The 24451-nt window shown below is 47.6% G+C and overlaps 8 protein-coding genes across 8 annotated transcripts; 2 read left to right on the top strand and 6 right to left on the bottom strand.

Moving 5' to 3' along the window:
- Positions 1-134: 134 nt before the first annotated feature.
- Positions 135-1745, bottom strand: TGAM01_v208612 (hypothetical protein; the record flags this gene model as incomplete). Its single annotated transcript, XM_018806269.1, has 3 exons — positions 135-1229; positions 1306-1506; positions 1581-1745. 3 exons carry the CDS (start codon positions 1743-1745, stop codon positions 135-137), a joined length of 1461 nt encoding a protein of 486 aa, XP_018660520.1.
- A 641-nt stretch (positions 1746-2386) lies between these two features.
- Positions 2387-4161, bottom strand: TGAM01_v208611 (hypothetical protein; the record flags this gene model as incomplete). The annotated part of the gene is made up of 3 exons (XM_024550374.1): positions 2387-3407; positions 3470-3594; positions 4051-4161. The coding sequence occupies 3 exons, from the start codon at positions 4159-4161 to the stop codon at positions 2387-2389; spliced, it is 1257 nt and encodes a 418-aa protein (XP_024404883.1).
- Positions 4162-4792: 631 nt separating this feature from the next.
- TGAM01_v208610 (hypothetical protein) lies at positions 4793-5638 on the top strand (the record flags this gene model as incomplete). Its single annotated transcript, XM_018806271.1, has 1 exon — positions 4793-5638. One exon carries the CDS (start codon positions 4793-4795, stop codon positions 5636-5638), a length of 846 nt encoding a protein of 281 aa, XP_018660522.1.
- A 190-nt stretch (positions 5639-5828) lies between these two features.
- TGAM01_v208609 (hypothetical protein) lies at positions 5829-8614 on the bottom strand (the record flags this gene model as incomplete). Its single annotated transcript, XM_024550373.1, has 2 exons — positions 5829-6799; positions 6877-8614. 2 exons carry the CDS (start codon positions 8612-8614, stop codon positions 5829-5831), a joined length of 2709 nt encoding a protein of 902 aa, XP_024404882.1.
- Positions 8615-10472: 1858 nt separating this feature from the next.
- On the bottom strand, positions 10473-11894 carry TGAM01_v208608 (hypothetical protein; the record flags this gene model as incomplete). Its single annotated transcript, XM_018806273.1, has 1 exon — positions 10473-11894. The coding sequence occupies one exon, from the start codon at positions 11892-11894 to the stop codon at positions 10473-10475; it is 1422 nt and encodes a 473-aa protein (XP_018660524.1).
- A 1966-nt stretch (positions 11895-13860) lies between these two features.
- On the top strand, positions 13861-15555 carry TGAM01_v208607 (pfs domain-containing protein; the record flags this gene model as incomplete). The annotated part of the gene is made up of 5 exons (XM_024550372.1): positions 13861-13886; positions 13952-14301; positions 14393-15202; positions 15247-15362; positions 15523-15555. 5 exons carry the CDS (start codon positions 13861-13863, stop codon positions 15553-15555), a joined length of 1335 nt encoding a protein of 444 aa, XP_024404881.1.
- A 1006-nt stretch (positions 15556-16561) lies between these two features.
- TGAM01_v208606 (hypothetical protein) lies at positions 16562-17913 on the bottom strand (the record flags this gene model as incomplete). Its single annotated transcript, XM_018806274.2, has 3 exons — positions 16562-16593; positions 16655-17027; positions 17257-17913. 3 exons carry the CDS (start codon positions 17911-17913, stop codon positions 16562-16564), a joined length of 1062 nt encoding a protein of 353 aa, XP_018660525.2.
- Positions 17914-18567: 654 nt separating this feature from the next.
- On the bottom strand, positions 18568-23982 carry TGAM01_v208605 (hypothetical protein; the record flags this gene model as incomplete). The annotated part of the gene is made up of 5 exons (XM_018806275.1): positions 18568-19181; positions 19248-19392; positions 19455-21080; positions 21141-23165; positions 23527-23982. 5 exons carry the CDS (start codon positions 23980-23982, stop codon positions 18568-18570), a joined length of 4866 nt encoding a protein of 1621 aa, XP_018660526.1.
- Between the last annotated feature and the right edge of the window lie 469 nt (positions 23983-24451).

Genomic DNA, 24451 nt, shown 5'->3' with positions numbered 1-24451 from the left:
CGGTCCGACGACAAATGTATTCAATGTTTCTCTCTCCAAATTCGTCGCTGTCGTCGCCCATGAGTCATCATCGTTGTCCTTGGCGGAATCATCTCAAAAGGGTGATGCTCTTGGCCTTAATAATCTCCTATGCCCTACATGGCGCCTAGCACACCCGTCATCAGGTCCTCGTCTTCTATATTCGCATCGAAGCCGACTCCCGCATCGGCCATGTCCTTCTCCATTCGCTTTTGTTCACGCACTACGTGCCGTGCGTACTCCTTTGTAGAACTCAGCCGCTCATTTGTCGCTCGATACTGCTTTGTCAGCGCCTCGATGCTGCTGTGGCTACGGGCCACTTCGGCTGCAAATTCAGCTTCTGTCATCAAGTCGTGTTCTTCGTGAAAGGTCAGGTAGCTCTCCTCGGCTGTAGGCCCAACCTGGATTTGGCCCTTGAGCATGCCAGATTCGATCATATCGCTGACCAGCGCAAGGACCTCGTCATCGCTCTTTAACGTCTCTGCCGTGTGGGCGCTCAAGGTCGTCTGTCGAATTTGAGCGATGGAGACTTGGCGATATATCCGGCGAAGGTTGATAATCTGCCACTTCTGGTATGAGGATATCACTTCTTCAAGTAGAGTCAGGTTCTTATCCTCTTCCCAAGTGACTTGTCCTTTGACAGCTTCCTCCTTTAGAGCCGATGCATTTTCCGTGGTGAATAATGAGGCCAAGTTACTATAAGGCTCGCTTAACCCGTTGAAAGTAAACTTCGTTACACTAGTGACGTAGTGAGGGAAACTGGGAGGCCGTCCATCTTTAAGCAGCCCTACAAGTATCCATTTCTTGTAGCTTTCCAACATGATTTTACTAACGCCTTTATCCTTGGTAGGATGTCCAATCACTTTCTCTAATGCTGTCTGTGATTTGCGCCAGTCTCTTCTTGATATATATGCCAGGGCCTGAACAAAGTGATATTCGAGTATCGACGTGCTCTTGATGGTATCTGTAAGGCCAGCCAAAGACACGTAGGCGTAGGGCTCGAGTTCTGTATCGCATAATCTCTTTGTGTCTTCGAAGCGTGTGTTTCGTGGATAGAAAAGAATGTCGGCATCGAGAACTTTGAGAGCAGGCTCTATGCAGTTTGCATCGTAGGCCAATTTTGCCATGACTAGGTGTGTCGACGTAAACGTGGATCCGCTCGGATCGATTCGAAGAATTGCGTTTGCAAGCAGCTCTACTGCAACCGTGGGCTACCATGCGGCGCATCATCGTTAGTAGCTGATATCTTATCGGGTGGACATCTCATTGACGGGTAGGGCCTCATACTGAAAACAAGCTGCTGAGATCTTCTAGCAGGGCTCGAAATAGAGACCCGACATATCTAATCTGGATTGGATCGAACTTTAACAGAAACAGGAGAGTACTGTCTAGTAAATGTTGGCGGGAAACGGATGGTGGGATGGAGCCGCGGAGAAGAGTATCGATGATTGCGAGGTATCCGATAGAGTTGGTAGCGGGGTCGACAAGCTGTACAGTCCGTCAGCACCAAGGTCTAAAGATGGGAGGCAGCAGCCGAAAAGAAAAGAACAAAGTAGACGTACCTGGAGAGACTGGATTGGATCACGCAGGATTGTGGTGCGTATAGCAGCAGGTAGCCTTGTTGTTACGGATGCGGCATAGGTTTTGGCGGCGGCATCGTAGGCTTTGGAACTCGAGCTTGTGACGGGCGGAGCCAAGTCGTCGAAGAAGAGTTTGGCGTCGTCCATGGTCGATCGGCTTCACAGATGCCGTGAAGCTATAGCAGAAGGAGGATAGAAGAGGAGGAGACGGGGGAATGCCGCAGAATATGTACGGGCCGTGGTGAGCTTGGTCTGGCTAGGTACCTATTTGCCGATCGTCATGCTCAGAGGAAACTGGGCCTCAATACTCAGCAGGACCGTTTTCGTGCGCAGTCGAGGTCTTTCTCGAATGTTATGCTGCTCTGGGGATGTTTAGACTTCTATAAATATCAAAAGGAGTCCTAGCAGCAGTAATGATTTTCCAAGTCAGGCAGAAAAGATGCTGAAGGCTGGATGTTGAATGCTGTTCAAGCTTCACGAAGCTGCCGCGCGATAGTGGGGGAGAACTGATGGAGCGCTAAGCCAGAGTTTAGCCGTGCCTGTAGCCTTAGTGCGATGGGGCCTCGCTTCCCCACTACGAGTTATCGCGGGGCTGCTTCTTAGGTCACTGAAGCCTCTAAAGAGGGCCTGAAGTTGGAAATGGCTGAAGGCATATATGTACATGTACATTTCAAGAGCGTCTATAGTCACAAAACGGCGAATAAAAGGGAAGTATATGTTTTCTTGTATCATAAGTCTTAGCATGATTAGGAGCATTTGTTGCTTCTTCCAAAAGAAAAAGGTCCAACTCAAGGAAATATCTCCTTTCCAACATCTGACCCAAATTCCTGCCTTAAAACGCGGATGAAGCGATAAGCAACAAAATATCTTGCGCTGCCGGGCTGCCCATCGCCTCCATAAACTCCATCATCATCACTCAGAAGCTCCCACGGACAAAGAAATCTGGATGACGACGAGAAGTTTAGCTTTGACATTCTCCTCAAGATTCTTACCATCCCTTCGCGCTGATGAACTGCTTCTTGCACGCTCTTGCTGTCACATAGAGGGGTTTGTCTGGTAAATTCGAGTGCTAATGCTGCGATTCCAGCAGCTAGAGGACACGCAAAGGAGCTTCCATCCACTATTTCGCCTGAAATAGCACTGATGATACCAAGACCCGGGGCTGAGAATCTCTCGATGCGCCCTTGGCTGATATCCTCAATGGCGAAACCCGCTAATTGCCCGGTATCTTCTGCCGCGTCTACACAGATTACTTCTTGTGCGCGGCCTGGGTAGAGGATGCTGTTTGTTTCGGCGAATCCGTAATTTGTTGTCGAGGCAAACATGAGGACGTCATGCTGTTTAGCAAAAGAGAGAGCCTCGCTGATGCGCTTGTTGATGTGCGTCCAGCCAAATGACATGGTGATGATATCAACTCCCCAGCCCGTTGGATCAGCTGCGTATTCAATTGCCTTTGCTGCAGCTTCAGCATCAACGGCGGATTCACCAGATGCGTTCAATTTGGTAACTTGAGCAATGTATACATGTGCTGTTGGACATGCCTTGAGCACCAATTCAGTAACTGTCGTGCCATGGTCAGCGTCGGCAGCATTCTGTTGCCCGTCAGCAAAGTTCTCTCTGGCTTTGATTCGCATTCTGAATGGCTTCAAATGTTTTGGAGAAATGTCAGAATCGAGGACTGCGATCTTGAGAGGCTCGTACGCCGGCCCCCCGATGCCGTTTGTGCCAAAGAATTGTTCGTCTTTGCCATACATGAACTTGTGTGTTTTATTTTCGAGAAGTGCTTGCCAAAGGCCTGCCTGGCTCTGTCTATATCAATGTTAGATGTCTCTTCGCTCTATATCTTTCTAGTAGCGTGTTATGGGGCATACTGTTTAGGTCCAAAAGATGGCTCATAACTCTGTCCTAGTAACAGGGCAAGAGACGTACTTTCCTGGCTTGTGCCGCCGCCTTCGATTGTTGTAGATCTATGATGTGGACTCTCTTGATCTGGTAACTGGCGTTCATTTGTTGTTCTTTCAGATGATTCGACCCCTTGAAGAGGGCCGGGCGTTAAGCATGCTTTTGGCGCCCAGCTTCTTGGAATTTCATCTCTGCTTAAAGAAGCTGTGTGATACTGTGAGTGAGATGGATTTGCTATTGGTGTATAGCTCCTTGGTGTTTCATCTCGGTGTGAGAAAGCCGACCTGTCCTGTGAGCTAACCGAAAAACCACCCACGATGGAGCTGGTTGCTGTTGGTGAGTTCGCTCGGCCATTCCATCTTCCATTTATGAGTGAGTAAAAGCGATGACGGTTCCATTCATCTAAAGCGCTTTCTGTACCGGATTCCAATATCTGTTGAATGTTCTCATCTACTGAACTAGCTAACTCAAGCTTTCCGTTCTCAAGTAAGATATCGGCAAAGCTATTCATCAAGTTCAATTCATCCGCTGTCTCTAAATGGCTTTTTACCGAGGGATATAGAATCCCCCAGTCATCAATCAGACGATCAATATCGCCATCAAACCCCTCAATCGACGCATAGAGCTGGGTTATGTTGTCGGGAGAGCTAGTGTTATACATCAGAGTATTAGTTGCCTATGCTGCGGCTGTATACAAAGGCCTGAGAGTGAGCCTGACTGCCAATGGTATGGTCAAGAGGAAAAAAAAATGACCCAAGACTCCAGATTTTTTTATAGCATCCTTAGCCATTACTAGTGACTTGAGAAGATGCGCGATTATTTCCCCACGTGTATGTGTGTGTGTGTCCGAATGCAGTGGCAAATAGATCTTGTATTAAAAGGCAATATCACACCGAAAGGAATCACCATGCATGAGGGCCCCCTGGAGATCTGGGACGTGGACTAATTCTATTGGATATTGTGGTAAAAACGAGGCTGTATGACGACTGTTGATGGTGTGAATGTATCAAACTTCCTAAACTATCTAGGTCATGTTCTTAGGCTTAGAATTACGAAGTGCGCGATTCCCAAATGATCGACAGCCTCACTTTCTCAGGATTGCGCTGTAGCCTGGTGCTTCCAGTGGGAAACACACGTGGGGGCCATTTGATTGAGGGCGCATGGCCGCCCACCATTCAAGCATCAGGCATTATTTGCTTTATAGGCACCTTTAAACGTCAATTCGGGAGGGAAAACCAAAATCATCTTCAGTTGAACCTACTATTCAATTGATTGCCATTTTGTTCTTCGCGATGGCTTTGCGTTCGGCCCGAGTCAAGTCATACTTCCTTTCACCTATAACAACGATTCCTCCGGAAGGACCAATAAGGCTTGGAAGCATAATCGAAGACCCAAGCTATGTTCAAGAGCCTATCAACAACCCGCCCGTCCCTCCAAGTTCGGCCGGCGAAGAGGTATACTTGCACAATGCTGCTAATAGTACTGTCACTTTGAACGCTTCCAAAAGCTTTGCTCTCGGACTCTTTGTAAAGTTTCAGCAACTCCTTCAAGGCAAAATTGGAGGTAAAACCTCGTCCGCCGTCGAAGAGACATGGTCCTTCAGTAACTTACAAACACAATGGTTCACACCAAGCGATGAATACATAAAGCAAAGTTTGCAGCAAATGGAAGTGCAAGAGTTCATCGCCCAGAATTATTCCTGGCTGAGGCGAACCAAGCTCTATATGGTGACAGGGGTCATGGTTGCAGAAGGCGCTTCCTCAGCTATCAAAGCCGCAAAGCAGAACGAACTTCATCTCAGCCTAGGCGTCGATACTCCATTGCCGCAAGTGCCAATCACGGTACTCCCTCAATTGGACCTTGAAGGCGCATCAGGCGTAACGAAATCTCAAGGGAAATCAGACACTGTTGTTTTTGCATTCCAACTTCGGAGAATCAAGATTTCTCCCGCTGGCGATGTTACACATGCGCAGTATACTGATGGAACTTTGCTCTCTGTTCATAAAGATACGGGCCCAGACAAAAAGAGCTATCAGATTGCTGTGGATGGAATCGACAAGGATGACGTTAATCCTGCCGAATTTGGGTTGGAAGGCTCATCGCTTGACATAAATGATGCTATGGAAGAGGGCGGTTGATTCAACAATAATGCCATTACTGCTACTGTCATATACAATGACTAAATAATATATATATATATATGAATTAGCTCTTTCATTAAGTTAACTAGATTGTTGTATAATATAAGTGCGGCCCTGAATAGATCTCCATTTAAATACTGCTTCGATTGTACTATGAGCTTGGCCACTATAGAGACGAAACATCTACCTAGCATATTTGGAAATCTACTCTCATCGCATCCACCAATTCGCTGCTGATCATCGCTTCACCATCCATAACACCATGCACATATGCTTCTCCAATCAGCTTATACAGTCCCAAGTCTTCTATAGGCCTCAAGATGACAGGAACCGTACAGCCAAACAGTATGCACACCAAATCACCGTCTTCGGCTTCTTTAGGTGCCAGCCCAAAGAGGCTCTTAGGCCCTGATGCTGACCCGAAGCGAATATCTTTGCAGAAAATGATCATTGCCTGTTTGGTCTCTGGAGTAAGAACTTGGACATTGGATAAACGGCTGACATCGGCCTCGGCTTCAAACAATCTTCTGTTCCAAACCACAGTTTCGACGCGGTGAAAGTATTCCGTTGTCATCTCTGAAATCTTGCGGTTGGGTGGCGTGACAGAATGGATATTGCCCTCGTTGTCAGATACACGAGGGTCAACCAGCCCATGCAAGCATGCCCGTTGATACCAAGATGGCGGTTTTCCACCCCCAGCAGCGCGATCAGCCACCAATAATCGCCAGAGTGTATCTGATACTTTGTTCTGTTTCTCTCCCGCTCTCCAGCCTAGCCGAGTAACCCACTCGCCAGGAATGATGCCGCCTCGCATAACATCGGACTGATATCTTATCTTCCCGAGCATAAGTCCGCCGACTTGGATCACGCCACTGAGTTGATACTTTCTCTCTACGTCCGATGAGACAGCCCGGATAGAGCTTCGACGAGACTTGCTGGTTCCAGAGATACTGACTCGAGGAGATCTTGGGATCTCAACTCTCAGAGCCGGGCTTATGCCAGTTGTTCCACCCGCAGGGTCGCTAACTGTGACGGCTGGAGCTACGCCGACTCTTTTGGTTTCTGAAAACGAAGAAGGCTCTACTGCCGTTGGAGATGGTGGAGTCGACAAATCATTTGCCGCATTAACTTGTAAGTCTGGAAATGGCTCAATCCAGGCTAGGATAGCAATACTTGGCGTCAGCTCTCAGCAGCTCCAATGAACATATGAAGGATACATTCTCATTGTCACTTACATGAGCGGTTTTCCACCGGAGATAGTACCGTGATGGGACGAGGTGAGGAAAAAGGAAATTGCGTTCGAAGGCTATGGGCTCTGTTCCTATTCATGTTCTTTCTTAGAGATGGACCCTCAGCGGACTGGAGGAAGGGATCCAAAGCCATGGAAAAATCATCAGCCAAGTAGGATCCGCAAGCCCTATATCGTTTCCGTCGGTCGTGAGGAAGATATGCAACAAAATTATCGCCATTCTGCCGCCCTTTCGAAGAATCAGGCCCACCAAAAGGCGCGTTGTAGATGTTTGAGATCCACGAAGGCATGGGAACTTTTTCTGAAAATTCGTCATCAGTGACATTGGGTGCCCAGTGCCGGCAGATGATGTCGAGACTTTTGGATTTGCAGATTGAGCGAGTAACAAATGCAATGAAAACATCTCGTGTACTGATTGCGTAATTCGGTTTCAACGCAATTTTTCTTTTCAACTCACGTAAATGATCTTGGCTTAATGGCATCGCGTGGTCATTTCTCCAATTACTCTCGAGCTGCTCAGAATGAATTTCGGTCCAGGGCTCATCTTCTCCAGGAGGGTCGTTAGCCAACGACAAGACTGAGTAAATAGTGTCTCGAGGCGACGTCGCTTGGAAGCCGAGAAGGGTTGAGACCAAAGTTTCGAGATCTAAAAGTTTGGCCACTACATCTCCCGTGTAGGACTTGTGGCAAATATTGTCCAGACATTGTATGAGTATTGAAGCGCTTGTTGTTTCGACATCTTCAAATATCTCTTCATCAAATTTGGTTCTCAAAACGTGAATCTTTTCTAGTAAAAGCGAGACGGCATCGGCAAAATCGTCCCAATGGACAACTTGGTCGGCGCAATGCAACGATGCGCTCTTTGAAAGAGCGACTTCTTGAATGATCCATCGTCGACTGAACCAAGCAGCCTTCATGATCTCAATGAGTTGAATCCAATTGTCCTTTGTCTCGGAACTTCGAACTTTTGTGTCGAATTTCTTGAAGTTCATAATGTCTCTAACGAGTCTAAAGGCACCTTCTGCATGCGCGCTGCTGTCGCCCAACCAAATGCAGACATGAGATGCATAGTTGTAGATTTGGGCCATCATGGCCAACTGTTGTTCTTTTTCTCTATGACCTGACTCAGATTGGTCAATGCATATTGCATCTACCCAGATATTGATAGGGCTATCAGTCATTTTCCGCAGTCTCATGAGTGCTCGGTTCAGATTACTTCGAATATAGAAAGGAGCACCCCAGCCTTTGAAGACCGCTGTTTGAACTACCGTTTTCATGCTTACTGCTTGGGGTAGCTCTGCATCTAGGTCGCGTATCATAATCTTATCCAAGGGCTTCTCTTTCGGGTTTCCCCAGGTGTAAGATAGAGCCTCGTATCCGTTACGAACATCTTCTAACTTGCGTTTGAAAAGTGTGGCCTTTAGAGGCTCGTCGTCTTTCCCTGGCTGTACACTTAGAATTCGAATCTCTCCCGTTCCAAGCTTGCTATAGTGAAACTGCGGCCCTATTTGTAACTTCTTTCTTGACGTGATAACGGCACCTATTGCATTGTGCCATGCATCTCTGGGCTTTCGGCGAACGCTGAAGTGCGCATCTTGTTGTTGGACACGAATAACTGGACGCGGCAACGGTTTGTGTTTGAGATTCCATTCTAACGTGCCTTCACTGTAAGTCACAGCTGTCCGAACTTCTCCTTGCGGTGTACCGTTCAGTACCTGCGCCATTGATACAGGTCGGTGCTTATCACAGTTGTGCCCATAGAGCTGAGTTCAAGCCGACTATAAGAGGTAATATATTAGAGCAAGAATTGTTAAGCTAGGATACAAATTATGGCCGATAAAGAGAGTCCCAAGTCCTCCCTTTTTATACATGGGTTTGCCCAAGAACCAAATGAACATCCTTGTAGTGATAATGCTTGTTCACGTTCTATTAGTTCGTCAAGGATGTGCGGAGGATGCGCGGTTGGGGGCCATATTCGGTGACACTTACACTGAAGTGTGTGTGGAGAGGTGTGTACTTACTAGGTGCGGCTGAAAAGACGCTGCACGCAGACAAATAATTGACGCAAGCTGGACAAGCTTGTTTGTGCTGTCTGGTTTGCAATCTGTCGTAACCGTGGAAGCGTCAATGAATCAGAAGCTATATAGCCTCCCTATCTTACGCGACATACCATTTCAACTGCCTCTATTTATAATTCAGATTGACTATTGTCTCACTTACTTTCAATTGATCTCAAGCCACACATATCATATACATATTGGTCATCGTCCAAAGAAGTGTCACTGAGATTGGAAATGTAGAAGGGCAGCGAAAGTCTGCAATGTCCTCAGAAATCCCGATATCCGTCATTGAATAATTAATTGCTTAGTATATGCCAATTTTGAAGAGCCAAAATTTTACCTGGATCCTTTGATCCAATTGATTTGAACCAAATCTTGCCAGCTTTTAGTTTTCTTTTTGAAGGAGCTCTGTGTTTTGATGAGCTATGAATTGCGCAGCCCATTGAGACGCGAGGCATTGCTGGAAGTGGCAGATCAATTAGTTCTTCTGGCTCAATTCTGACGAAGAGACTCAATTTTTATGGCGTCGATTGATGTTTTAGATTAGCCCTTTAATATCGTGTTTAGTCAAAAAGAAACTCAAACCCGGATCATAAAATTCCACAGTTGCAGGTGCGATGAGCTTTGGCCTCTCGTGAACCAGCGACAACGTGCTAGAGATCTTCCGAGATGGTGCTGTTAATGATATCTTGGTATTTGGTCATGCTAATGTTGGCTGATGATGTATAACCTTCTTTGTCGATTTTAAAATCTGAAAGTATGTGTAGCATACGGCGCAGTTTCAATACCACATGAACATCGAATTAACTGCCTCACTTAGCTCAGCACTGTCTGTTGGCCTTGTCAATGCAGCAAATGTCAACCCAAGCCCAAACATATTCTCTTATTGTAAGGCAATAGCGCCTGTCTCATGATCTTTAGAATTCTTCTAAAGATTGAGTCTCCCAAGCCGAAAGACGAAGTGGCGAGCGAGTGGTGTGAGAGGTTTGAGGGGCTTAGAGGATGCCAGGCTCCAATGAAGAGCTTCAATTGCTATATTATGGCTTCCAGAACAATGTGGCTAAGTTATACTATAATTGGTAGATATAATCCTCCACAGAGGACTAGGCTCGCCCGTACTTTGACTAGGCTCGCCTGTACTTAACCATATACATCGCAGCCCGCTCAAATCGCGGGGCTAAAAGGCCATATGCTGCTTCTTCTTTACTTTTACTCTGCCTCTTTTGTAATTTCACGTTGTAGTTCATTAAGACAACACCACACTGCGTTAGAATATTCCAATGTGATTATGTATTATCCAAGGACATAAAATCAGCACACTGCATGTAACTCATTGACCATATAAAAAGATGGCAGCCCACTGTACGACCTTGTGGCGTCAACACAAGGACCAGCCTTACGGGTCCTTACATATCTCCTCCATTGCTTCACCGCAGAGGTAAAATTTGTACACGGGTCGGAATACGCCGAAGCCGAGATATTTCAAGGCGGTAAGATAAGGGAAAGTAGACCTGGTAGCGTATCACCAAGTGGGCGGGATGAGATAGTCCTTCCACCGCTCTGTATCAGCCTCCTTGAAAGTATCAATGGTGCCTTCTACCCCTTGTGGCCCAACCGACCAGATGCCGTCGTCAACAAGCTTGAACCAACACTCAAACAAGCGTTCCAGCCGTTGAGCCCGGTAATAGTCGCCACCAAAAGGTTTGTATCCGTGCTGAAAAAGCTCCGTACCGTTATTTTTTTCGATAGCCGATCCATCACTTTTCCGCGCGCATAAATTGTCATCCCACTCGCCCCTGAAGCCGTACGGAAGCAACATCCGAAATCCTTCCTCAGCATAGTCGTAATTACTCCTCTCAACTGGTTCGGTGTACACGCCAGCAGGGACACGAGACGGCACTGAGTCATCAATGCCGGTGGAAAACAGATATGACAATCCCGTTATGTCAACCTCCTCACCGCCGGCAGCAGGGAAAATGCAAACGGAGGGTATGGTGTGACAACCGCGAGACAATTTCATAAAGGGTTGCACGGCGGCAAAGACAGACGTGTCCGCCGGAGGCAGCAAAAGGCCGGGAGCAACGAAATCAAACAGAGGCCGCCGAGCAGCGGTGAGAAACGAGCGCGAAAAGCAGTCTTGAGGCAACGAGGCTCCATCGAGCGCGGCGGGTGTCAGCAGAGGCTCTGGATCTGCGGCTGGCGGAGGCTGTGATGGCATCCGCGCCTCGATGGCCTCGCACAGGCGGTTCCATGCGCTGATGCAAGACGTGACTTGGGCTTCGCTGTAGGGCCGCCATTCCCAGGGGCCGATTTTCTCGCTGTCATACAGGGCCGGCTCGTCCCTAGGTGACGCTGCAACCTTGCCAAGGTGAATCAGGCCGATCCAGTTGGACAGCACTGTCTCAAGGGGATGCCAGAGCTCTCTGTGGGCCTCCACGGGTAACGCAAAGTCGAGGTCGTCCATATGCATGAATACCGCGGCCCGGTGGTGGCGCTGGTGGTAGAGCACGCCGCCACCAGATTCACCGCCCTGACCGACGTTGGGGAAGTACAAGCACACCAGGCTGTCTTCTGGCTGGTCGAACAAGTCGGTGAGGCCTTCGTCGATGAGTGAGGCTGGGTCGGAGAGCCCGCCGGCCCAAAAGAAGAATGGGAACCAGTCAACATCTTCGGGAGGCAGCTTGGCGGTATCAAGGAACGTCGCCAGAGAAACATTGAGCCGCGTACGAACGAGCTCGGCTGCTGTACCGTGAACGGTGAAGAAGGTGTTTGTGTTGTTACTCAGACTGGCTGAAGGACGACCCTCAGCCAGCCAGGCATAGTGTAACAAGTAATTGTGCAGAGCTGCGCATCGTTCATGGTCCATCCCTGATATATCATGGCGAGCTGGATTATCCGCTGTGACAAGCCAGTTGCTCACATCCGGAAGCTGTGCAAGGTCCATGATCATCAAGCAACTTGAGAGTATACTGAGAGATGATGAGACTCAGAGAAACAACTTTACATTCTTCTGAGACTGTCCTTCATGAGATTGGCGGATATTGCAAGAATTGAGATCTTGCCTTCTAGAGATGGCTGCCCCTGAACGATAAGACACCACTCGGACGTCCTTGGTCGCTAGGGCTTCATAGCGGCAATAGGGCAGGGGATCGCTTGGTTCGGCTTCAGAGGGGCATTTCAAGTGTTCGCTGGATGATAATCAGGCAACAATAATACCTAATTGCTCACGGTGACTTTGAGTCTTCAGTCTATTAAATTGATAGTCCAGCTAGGCAGCCATAGTCTCGCTTAGTCATCTAGAAGTGATTCTTGCAGGCAGGCTCCATAGTTGCTATTTCGACGTACTCGCCATCATAAGAAGATCGCTCGCGTAAGATCTTCTAGGATGAGTAAAGTCTGCTATATTCAGATGAGTTGAGTTAAAAATTTAGAGACACTTGCTTCCGTTTTTAGAGTATGTTACTCACGGCGCTGACCAAAGCTTCTCTTTGGGTTTATAATGGAGTGAGAAGCCTGATACAGACAACGAGCTCTCACCAAGAGAGTTCACCTGATTACGTAATCAGGACGGCTCGCGTAAGGTCTTCTTTGCTGAGCCAAATCTATTTTCTGCAGATGGGCTCGGAAACTGGAAGCGAATACTTCTGTTTTTGGAAGATGAGGCCCAGACGCTAGCCTGTTCAAAAGCTCCGTTTAATAATTTTACATCAACTTAAAGCCCCGCTGAAAGTTAAAGCTAACGCGTGAGTACCTACGCGTTCCAGGGGGGTTCCTAGACGAGGTTTGCTGTAAGATGCTAATATTAATACCTAAAGATCAAACTTGGAATAGCGGTATCTTTGAAAACAAAAGAAACAGGAATAGGACCTGTTAGAGAAGCAAAAAAAGAAATTAAGGCAGAATAAGGAGAATATAATCAGTAGACAAATGGGATTTATATATACATTAAACAAATTAGTTGCACTTTATTATACTAGCTCATTACAACATGTAGATTTTGCACTCTTGTTGCTTTATCACCGACTGCGGATAAAGGCCTCGTATTCTACAATACAGCGTGGGGCTTCAGTGGTACTTTTATCGCGAACTTATTACAACCAACACACATTAAGCTGTCCAGGGTTTCTCCAAAAGATGGCTTCCGGCATAGAACTGGGGGTTCATTGGCGTTGGCACTGACTCGGGCTGTGGAAGGAGTGCCTGAGATGTTTTAGGAACACCGCGTCCCAAAAAACTCTTCTACTATTGACGCGTTCTTCAATTCTGAGGTGGTTCGCCGCGGCCACAAGCTAAAGCTGAGCACCTTCTTTTCGAGTTCGATGTTTTTGGTTCGTGGGCGTAGCCCGAGTTGACCCTATGGAAGTAAGTCATTCCTCCTTCCGCTCGCCGAAGCTGATGAATTCCTGATTTGCCCCAATGTCATTGATCTTCCACCAGCTGCGGTCTAGGGGGGCCCGGAGGAAGATCCTGTCGTCGGGTTTCTTATTGGGTTTTTTGTTTAATTGTGTTTTTAGGCCATCCACGGCCAGGGCCGACCCTCCGCCAATTTTGTTGTCTGCTCTTGAGGTGTGGTTTGTCGCGTCTGGCGATTGGAGGCCACTTCTGCGTACATATAAGCCATTCCTTGTTGGCTCTCGGTGGTCTAGGTGCGGGGCCCCCCTCCGCGGGCCCGGCCGGACTCATATTGTACTTTCCATTGGCTGACTTATTGTTGGATATGCTGGCCCATGATGTCAATAAATGCTTTAGGTTGTCACAGCAGTATTTGGGCATCCATGCATATGGTAAGCTCTCGATGGATATATATTCGAGCTTCAATCATCTGCTTAGCTGCTTTTTACCTTCTTTGGCTACTATACCAGAATCGGGCTTAAGGAAAAAGAACGTATTTTAAACAACGAGTCTTTACCATGCTGTATCCGAAAATGAAAAAGAGGTATTTCAATAATATAACAATTCATCCTCTCCTGAAACGCACAAATGCTGACTATATGAGCTCAGAACTTATGATGACTATACTGTAGGCTGGGTATGTGTCCTCGACCACGAACTCACCGCATCGAGAGCGCTGTTAGATGAAGAACACGATCCACTTCCACCAAGAGAGAATGATGACAATAACTATATCCTTGGAAGAATGGGGAAACACAACGTTGTTATTGTGTTTCCTGGGTTCATTGGCACAACTTCAGCCTCCCAAACTGTAACAAACATGGTCCGTACCTTTCGCAAGATTCGTTTTGGATTGTTGGTGGGGGTCGGAGGTGGGGCTCCAGCGCCTCCCAGCCATGATCCACGGAAAGATATCCATCTCGGTGACGTGGTAGTCAGTTTTCCGAGGGATGGACACGGTGAGTTTCGCCTGACAGCTCGCATAGTAGCGAAGATACTTTGTTCCACATTGCAATCTTAAAAGTATAGGTAACTCTAACCGAAGTCTAGGTGGAGTTATTCAATATGACATGGGGAAATGGTTGGAAGGGGGTCAATTTGCAAGCAAGTCGCACCTAAATAAGCCTCCCTTAGTGTTGGTGAAGGCAATAAAACATCTACAATCAGACCACAACTTTGGAAAGGGTCAGATGTGGGAGTATATGGATGGAGTCGCTAAATCAAATTTGCCAGCCTTGGAAGGTTTCGGCTTTCCTGGACAGGATTTGGACCAACTATTCAAAGGAGATTACAAGCATGTAACTGGTGAGCATTGTTCATCCTGCGCTGCGGCTCAACTCGAACAACGAGCAATCCGAAAGTCCACTCGTCCCGAAATTCATTACGGGCTTATTGCATCTGGAAATGCAGTTATGAAATCAGCTAGGCGTCGAGACGAACTTCGGCGGAAGGAGGGCGTGTCTTGTTTTGAGATGGAGGCGGCAGGTCTCATGGATAACTTTCCCTGTGTCGTTATTCGAGGGATTTGTGACTACTCGGATAGTCACAAATCTGAAATTTGGCAGCCATATTCCTCTGTCGTCGCCGCGGCATACGCAAAAGACTTGCTTCGGATAATATTTCCGGAAGAAGTTCAAAGAACTCCTCCAGCACAAAACAGATTCTCTCAGGATTCACCAAGCCGTGAGCGATCTAAAGGAAGTGAACTAGCTCATTCAACAGATAGCGAGTTGCTCACCCGGCTCGCCGAGTTGGAGATGAAGAATAAGGGCCTTGAGGAAGCAGTGACGTGTCGAACTAATGAGAGTATGGGCTTGAAACAGAAACTCGCCGCGTTGGAGCAGGCATATAATTCACAATGTAAGAGATCCATCTCTACATGATACTGGAACTAACTTATACAGTACTTCCCCGCTCTTACGCATATATTCCTTCTCTCGAATCGCCTGCGTTTGGACTCCTTTCTGCAAATGATATACTCAAAATTATTAAAACAGATCGTGACGCTTTTACGCAAGGTGTGAGAGAATTGTGCTCTACGTATTACTTGGATGAAGAATCATCGTGGAAGACGGCAATATCAGAGTTCACTTCTTTTTGCTCTCGGTGGAGACTCTCTGTTGACATAGATCTCTATAACACAAGTGCATACAAATGGGGCATGTCTTACGATTCTGCAGGTAGCCACTTCAAAGACAATTCCCGTGCTTTAGAGGACAGGCTGCGTGGTGTGTTTGTTCGACATCTCATATGGCACAATGATGTTCGGGCAATGTTTTGCACGTTTAGTCTTCTAGCCCTTTGTCGGTATCTAGGGATATAAAGTAACCAAGTGATTCATAAACATAAGGTGTCGGGGCATTGCCAGGTTTCGTTTATGATAGTATTGAAATACTATATCATATCTACCTAACTTAACAAGCTCACAGCTTGAGTGAACTAATATATAAAAGAACTATTATTAAAACTATCCCTTATAAAATTAATATTTAAATAAGTATATTTATAACTAGCTCTTTATAGCTAAGAATTAAAACTGCTTTAGTAGTAAAGTGTGGGCTATTAATAAATAACTACTATTTTAAATAGAGAGCGGGAGTAAGGGGCTATCATGGTTAAATGCCGGATGAGCCTCTAAACCAAGAGAAGCTCGTATAGCTCAGTTGGTTAGAGCTTCGTACTAATATTTCGGGTCCAACGACTCCAATGTTGGTAATGCGGAGGTCGCAGGTTCAAGCCCTGCTATGAGCATTCAATTTTTCTTTTTGCACGTACTCTCTGTATTATCTCTTGTTCTTTTTTGTCCATCTTACGCCCCATGCCTTTAATCCTAGTTCGCATAAACTTCTTGGTTGGACCATAAAAGTTCGTCATGATATGCCATCAGCTAGTTTTACAAGTAGAAAAGAACGAAAGGGATATGGTATAGTCTCTACTACTAATCTACATAGTTCCCGTGAATATTTCTCAAAACCTGTCTTAACTCTCTGATATCAAACATTTTCTAATGCCAAACTTGTGCTGTCTACTACCCCTTCTATTTGCCTTCCATCTCCTTATAACTCTTTGCACTTACGATGCTCCAAAGCAGAAAATTGATGTGGCCTCACGACCCCTACGTCTGAAGTCCAAACCCCCTTCCCAATGGGCTACTTTTCGACGCTGACCCCTTCGGACGGGCAATAGGGCCCCAACAAAATGGAACCGGGCGGGTGTCTATCATTTGAGATGGGCGGATAGCGTCTGGAAAGCTTATGAATCAGTATCAAGTCCAAATATTTGCTTTCCCCCAAAGCTCACTATTAAACATACCAAACTTGTTGTTATCCTGCGACATCGCCATCAAAGAATCCACCGTTCCCGGAATACTACCCAGCGCAACATTCTGCCAAGCAAAATCCGAGCTTCTCGACGATGCTGTCGTAGGTGAGGCTTCACAACTGGAACTAGAACTCTCCCGGGCTGTTCTCATGGCCGACTCCTCCTGCTGCTTCTTGAACCAACTGGGAAGACCTTGGAAAAGCCCCAGGGTTCTCTGGGTCTCTTCGTCTAGGGGCATCTCGTGTTTGAACTTGCATCCTGTCTGGGTGAAGGCACATCTGCCCTCGTGGATCCACATGTCGCAGTATACCTTGTTCCTCTTGTGCACATTCGGGTTTGTGGCAACGATGCGGTCGATCTGGTTCTAGAAGAGTGATAATTCGTGAGCTTCATGAACGATAAGAATTCGGCCAAATTGGACAAGTGATGTTGAAGAAAGAAAGAGGATGAGTCAGTACTCGATTAGGACATACCTGGACGACTTCTAACGACCGTCGAGGAGCGTGGTATGGAGATGCCTGAGCCTGACAGCCTCAGCTTTCTCTTCAAAAAGGACCTTTTCTCTGTCTTGCAACATATAGAAATTTGCTCACCTTGACTGTCACTGCAAAGTTCATATCCGCAGTTCCACTGGGCCGCATACCTCGCGGCAATGGCAAAACGATCATTCCTCGTTGCTCGAGCTCCCTCGGCGGGATCTCATTCAAAGATGGCAGCACGTCGGCCGGTATGAGCCTGGTCACCTGCCCATCACCACGATTCAGGTAATACGCATATCCATCGCTCATACCGCCGGTGGTAGAAGAAACAAGGCCAGATCCGGCCACAGTTCCTCGTGCGTCGCCTTGTTCCATTGGCGCCATGGCAAAACTCGAGCTTGGCTGAGCTCGCGAATGTGCTCTCGTGAAATTGTTTCCTTCTTGGCCAATAGTACGCCAGTTGCTCGAGGCGAGACCTCGAGATGCAGGAGTAGCTGCCACGGGACTCATCGCCATGATGTTGTTCATTTGCTGCTGGCTGGGATAGGCCATTTGCTGCGGCTCTCTGATAGCATCTCTGCCGTCTTGGCCTGACAGTTGGAAGTAATAACTGCTGAGAGATGGATGTGAGCGATCAAATCCCAGTTGCCTTTCCATAGCAGACTCGACAGAGCATTTTCGGAGATGAGATGTAAATGCGGATGTCTCAGAGGGCCATGGCATGTGGGATATGCTTCCCTGTCTCGAGGCGAGCCCACCGGAGCGATCCATTGCTATATAAAGATAGATAGCAAATGAAAGAATAAGATGGGATGAGAATACTGAAGATTGGATTGACGACAGGCAATGATAGTAGATAATATAACTCAAAAAAGGGTTTATGATGGCGACGAACAGGAGAGCAATGCTGTATGGAATCCGATATCCCAGGACTTAAATACTAATGGAAAGGAAGTGTTTATGTCAGTGACGTGAAGAGAAGAAAATAAAAAGAAAGGAGAAGAAGATGAAGGAATATTTTATCTCAACAGTCCAGTCCCTGACATCAAAGCCTTATTCGCCTCATCCGTTTGTATCTTACCCCTGTCTAGATATCAAGTCAGGCCTCGGCTGCCTGCAGCGAATTCACCACCGTCCGCCGGTATCTGCCCCGTGCCTGATGGAAATAGTACCGGCAATTTTATTTCAGTCCGTTCATTTAAGTTTTCTTTATTTCCAGGCTTTGCCTTTTCCCCTGCTTGCCTGCTAATGCCGGGTGGCCGCCCACCCTGGGGCAATGTCTAAGATGCTAAATGCTGGAGCTATATATGTACACGCCTTGGTGGGCATCAGGATATTCACTATTGTCTCCAGTTCAGAAAACGACACCGTCATTACAATCATTTCTCTCTTTTTCTCATGCTTACTAGCGGTGAGTGAGCCAGTTCAACTCTGCGCAATCCCGCGTTGTATCCGCACCTCTTCTAATCTGTGAAACAATGCAGCAATGTGTCGCTCTTTCATTGACACATTGCCCTGGGTGTGTACAACGTAGTCCAAGGCCACACGGACTTGCGCCTCAGAGGCAAGGCGAGCCACATATTCGAACCCAGTGGGCGCTTGCGTTTGCGTTTGCGCTTGCGCTTGGAGGGGGGGGCCTCGACCGCGATAAGCGATATACTGCTCGTAGTGTTGGCGAGTTTGTTGGTGCCTAGCCTCTTCGCCTGTAAGTTCGCTGCCATTGCCGTAGCCTGTTTTATATGCCAAGGCAGGGGTAGCTGACTGCTTTAATACTGGTTGCTTTATTGCTGGTCGGGCCGGAGGCCCATTATTGGGATTTATAACATTGCCGTTGGGGTCGACAAGTGACTTTCGGGGTCTGCCTCTCTTACGAGGGCCCATCTGCATCTGTAAAGGCGCACCTACGCCTGGTATTGGCGGCGCTGGTGGCACATTCATGAGCGGCTGTGTAGACATGAGCGGTTGGGTAGCAAAAGCAAGGCCTCGGCCCTTTTTGGAACCGACTTGTTGCATCGTTAAGATTTCGGCTTCTCGCTCGGCTAAAGATGTCTTGTTAACTTTACTGCCCGTCATTGTTTTAGAGCGCCACCATTCTTCCCGCTTACCTCCTGTTGACGGGTCTAAATCGATATCTTCATCAGACTCCTCGGGAGCATTTGCAACATCAAAGTCGTCAGATGAGTCCGAAGAGTCAGCACCAACATCGCCAGCCACAAGGTGTTCGGTGCCTTTAGCTCCGTAATTCACAGCCTAAGAGTACAATCGTTAGTCATTAGTTTGCTCATCGGTCGCTTGGAGGTTGGTTATCATACCATTCGACGTCTTGCACCACGCCCTAGGACTTCTTTACTGGCCTCTGCCTCCCGCCTAGCTTCCTCTTCTCTTTCAGCAAGAATTCGGTCCCAGACACTAGAATTAAGGGGCTCTGGTGCTAGTTCTTCCCCAGTGTCTGTTCTTTCTTCAAAGTCACCCTTGTCGTTGGCCCATACACGGGCAAAGTTAAACTGGCTTTCGGCAGACTTGTCATCATTTGCCTCGGTCTTTTCCATTTGAGAACGATCCAAGAGCTTGTCAACAGATGCTGAATCGTATTGGATAGCAGTCTTTTCGTACCCCTCGTCGAATAACGCTTGAGCACCATGCTTCAATATCGATTCCAAGTCAGCTCCCTCCAGTTCCTCGTCGTCCATACTCTCAATCAGCGCATGATCCAGTGCCATTTTCTTGCGCCCAATTTCCATGATTCGCTCTTCGACCGAATCTTTAGTCATTAGCTGAAAACACAATACCTTGTTCTTCTGGCCGATACGGTGAGCACGAGATAGAGCTTGGATGTCCTGATGGGGATTGAAATCAGGATCCATTATAATGACAGTATCTGCCGTTGCGAGATTGATTCCAACACCACCAGCTCTGGTCGATAACAAAAAGGCAAACAGTTCAGAGCCTGGCTCGTTAAAGGCGTCAATACGTCGCTGCTTCTCCAAGCTGGAAATTGATCCATCCAGGCGACGGTATCCATAACCAACCCCATTAAGAAAATCTTCGATTATGTCAAGTTGTTGCAAGAATTGGCTGAATATCAGGACACGGTGGCCTCGTTCCTTTAATTTGGGTAACATGATTTCCAAAAGCAGAAGCTTGGCTGAAGCCTCTACCAAATTGCGATGAAGTACCGTTGGGTCGTGGTGACGCTCCTCAATAGCTTCGGAATACATGAACGGATGGCATAGGCATTTGCGCAGCTGCATCAAGATGTTGTTCAAGCTGCCACGATCCTTTGCGTTCATTTTGCTATTTGCAAACACGGCTCGAATGAGTTGGGGATTCTTTGCCATGATACTCTTTGAAAGTTTTTCTTGGATAACTGTCATGGTAACAGGTAGGATAATCTGTGCCATAGGGGGTAGAAACTTGAGCACGCCAAGCTTTGTTCTGCGTAAGAAATACGGCCGTATCTTTTCATGCAGCTTGGGAAGAGTATCCTTGTCCAGGACTGCATAATCTTCGTCCAGTTTTTCTGCATTTTGTTTTTCGTCGATGAACTGTAAAAGATTGAACAGCTCCCTCTTGTTGTTCTGCAGCGGTGTACCGGTTAGAAGCAGCCGGAAAGGTATTTTCATGGACCTCAGGGCAGTGTAGAGGAGATTTTGATCATTTTTCAGCCGCTGGCCTTCATCCACAACCAGTCCTGCCCAGTTGGCGGATTTGAAAAGTGATACCGTTCGCGGGTCCTGCGCCGAGTCATAGGACATGATGACAACTTGAGCCTTCATTTCGGTAGTGCCATTTGGAAACAGCTCATATTTATAGGCAATATCTTGGGGTTCTCTGCCTCCGTAATAAGCGACGACTCTGACGCCTGGGGCCCATTGCTTGAACTCTCGGCGCCAGTTGGAGCAGGTAGCATTCGGAACCACGATGAGAAAGGGCCAGCACTTTTACATTGTTAGGGAGTCTAAACAAACAATGGAGCACATACAAAGGCATTCACTTACCCTTGGTGTATCTTGAATCAAGGAAGTTACAAGACCAACGACCTGGACTGTCTTACCCAGTCCCATTTCATCTGCAAGGACAATGCTTCGGCTTTGGTGAAAGTTTTGCAGCAGCCAGTTGAGACCTTCAATCTGGTAGCCCATGAGCTTTCCTCGTTTAAGGCCAACAGGCTGCGTGTCCACTTCTTTAAATGGGCTATTCTTATACCCTCTGATACGTTCTTTAATCCTTGAGGAAGGCTCACTACGAAAGTATTTGCCCTCAATATATCCGCGATACGCCTCTTCAAAGGCGCTGTAAAGTCGAGGTTTATCTTGACTAGGTGGCGAATCCCATACAACGTCATCATAGCCAAGGCCGTGAAACTTGACTAGTATACTCTTGACGTGAGAGATATTGGCGAGATCCTCTTCTTTTGATTTGCTTCGAGAACCCGAGCTGTCTACTTTGACATCGAAAATGATGTCGGGAGTAATGAATTCGTCTGGAATAGCTTCCTCACTGCTAAATTTGAGGAGATTCTGCTCGTCTGCACGTTTTGCAAACGAGGTCCGCATAGTGCCGGCGGCAACACCAAATAACCACGATCCAGATACCCAGGAGCAGTGCGCATATGAAGCCTCGTGCCACTTGACAAGATATTCTCTCTGGTCTTCATTGAGATCTTCGTATGCGGGGAGGGGAGTTTGCTGAGTGTAAGGCCGCCATGCTACCAAGCGATGTATTTTGCTCTCAGCAGAGCTGCAATCATTGCACTGCCAATCAGGGGAATAATCCTTTAGGCGCTCAGGTTTTATATCGGTTCCAACAGAATCGTCTCCAGAGGAGTGCAGATGCTCTTGATGCCAGCCTCGGTGACAAGTAGTACACCGAAAAAGAACATTATCAGAATTATTGATAAGTTCGGGAGAGACGGGGGTAACTGGGTCTACACCGCCATTCTCCTCACGAAGCTTTTCTTCTTGCCGAGCAGTCTTCTTTTGCGAAAATGGCACGCAGGCTCGGCCATCCTTTTTACAGCTCTGGCACGCGCTGTGTCTGGGCGCACTGCGATCCTTCTTCAAGTGAGTGTTGAGGCAGAACCTGCATTGTAGCACAAAGTCATCTTCTCCGATTTTGGTAGCCATATGCTCGCGGTTGCTTCGGTATCCAATGCAATTCTTGTGGTACGTCAAGGAGCATCCTTGGCAATGCAGCAGCTGACCCCGTTGCCTCGAGCCTCCGCAGGTATGGCATTGTTGCATGTGTGCAGAACCGAAATCAGAATCTGGAGATATTGGCTGGAAAACTTCTCTGACGGAGATAATCTTTGGCACAGCGGCTGCTTTGTCATCAACCACATAGAACGAGTCGTCATCCAGGAAAGCGTCGTCGTTCATGCTCGTCTGGTTCCTGGTGGCCCTCGCAGACCGTCGAGGCTGCTCAAACTCAATATCAGAATCATCCAATACTTTGCGAGACAATCTAGCGTTCGTTTCATTCTGCTTCTTGACGATCCGACGAGAACGTTTTGCAGATCGATTAGGACGGCTCTTTTTTGTTGCGAGGTCGGATACAATGGGCATGAAGCTATCGAATTCCTCGGATGTTTGGCGAGATTCAAGTGCTAGTTCGTCTTGGTCCTGATCAAGGATGCTTGAATTCAAAGACATGTTGGTTAGCTTTAGCTGTGTTGATTTGCGCTTTCGGAGGCGCCGCGAAGGCTGGTTAGCTTCGATGGACCCGTCCTCATCCTCGCCTTCTGAATCAAACGAGCCGCCAGCATAGCTTGGCCGACTGCTCTCTTGCCGCGAGCGCAGCATGCGATTGCGACGCAATGCGGGCTCATTATCGGAAACTTCATTGTCGTTCTCTTCTTCTGACGCTTTGGCTTCTGAGGCAGCCTCATTCAGTTCAGAGTCCCACTCCTCCTCATCGGGGACGTATTTCCGCTTGTTATCAGCGGGGCTCATGTCAGTACCTTCGTGCCAAGCCCGTAAGACCCGTTCGCCGTTGATTTGTTCAAGAAGGCCGCTAATGTCAAACTTCAAATGTGTTAATATGACTAGACTATGTGAATGAGGATGGAAATAGACATTGTAGAAGTTAAGAAAAACACATGGCGCGGTTGGTGGGTAGCGTTATATGCTGTGGGTCTGGCCCATTTAATGCAGCGATGAAGAGTTGAGAGGAAATGCAGTGTAAGAGAGACAGACAAACGGGTGGTGCTTAGCATCAACCAAGAGAAGCGCCGGTGAGAAAGTAGTGGTTATTAGGTAGAAGCAGCGCATTATGAGTGTGGGTCGCGAGCAGGGGGAGCATCTCAATCCAAGGGGACTGGAGCTTTGGAAAATCAAGAGCGACGCTGCTCAGGTTGTGGATAGACAGGTTGCTCTTCAAACGTACCGTCTCAATTCTGCCGTCTGTAAATTCTTGATCGTACTCGATGTAGTCGTTGAGATATTCGCGATTGCACACAAGCCGTTCGACGACCATGCTATGTACTGCCGAGTACTCCATCCGCTTCTCGGCAGAGAGTTCTGGAATTGCAACTTCAATCCGCGTTGCCGGCGCAACATGTACCTGTATTTCGCTATTCGGCATATCTGTATCGGAGTCGATTGGAATTGCAAAATCGGGCGTCGGTTCGCGACTGTCGTTCAAGGGCATCTCGCCAGCCTCGGCCTCGGCCTCATCAACAGCCATTCCTTCCTCTCCATCCAAGGCCGCCTTCAGCAGCGCCAGATCGCCCAGGTCGCTCATATCGTAGATCGGAATGCCTGGTGCGGCAACGGTAACATCATCGTGGGTCTTCTCCTCGTTCGGCTCAAACAGGCCTTGGAGGACACTTGACTCGTCCATCTAGAGTTTCTGGTCAACAGAGGCTCCTCTGCTGTGTTTGGGCAACAAGAAGAATGAATGCCAGCGCCCGCTGATAGGACGATCAGCGCAAAGTGAAGTGAAAAACCATACCTTGTGAAGCACAGCGCCCAGCGCTATCGGTATGCATCTATACAAGCCGTGATATACAGAACCGGCGCCATGGAACCAACAGTCGCAAATGTTCAAATAATCTCGAACCACACGATTTGGATCGTCCTGCAGCTCGTAGCCCTGTAGACGCGGGCCGTAGCCACAACGCGGTGGTCCAATCGCTGGAATGGGCCTAGTGAAGGAAACTAGCTGCTTATCAGGGCTCACCGCCTTCCAAAGACCCTGTAATCGTCCCCCACGATTTGCGGCAGAAAAAAAAAAGTACGTCAACCTTGAGAGCTCGTTGGAGTGGTTGAGTTAGCTTTAAATATGCTGCAATACAGCTACCACCGCTCAA

This window comes from Trichoderma gamsii (assembly GCF_001481775.2).
Source record: "Trichoderma gamsii strain T6085 chromosome Unknown Scaffold_37.2, whole genome shotgun sequence".
Lineage (NCBI taxonomy): Eukaryota > Fungi > Ascomycota > Sordariomycetes > Hypocreales > Hypocreaceae > Trichoderma > Trichoderma gamsii.
Note: the sequence above shows the minus strand (reverse complement) of the source record. Positions and strands in the feature narration are given on the sequence as shown.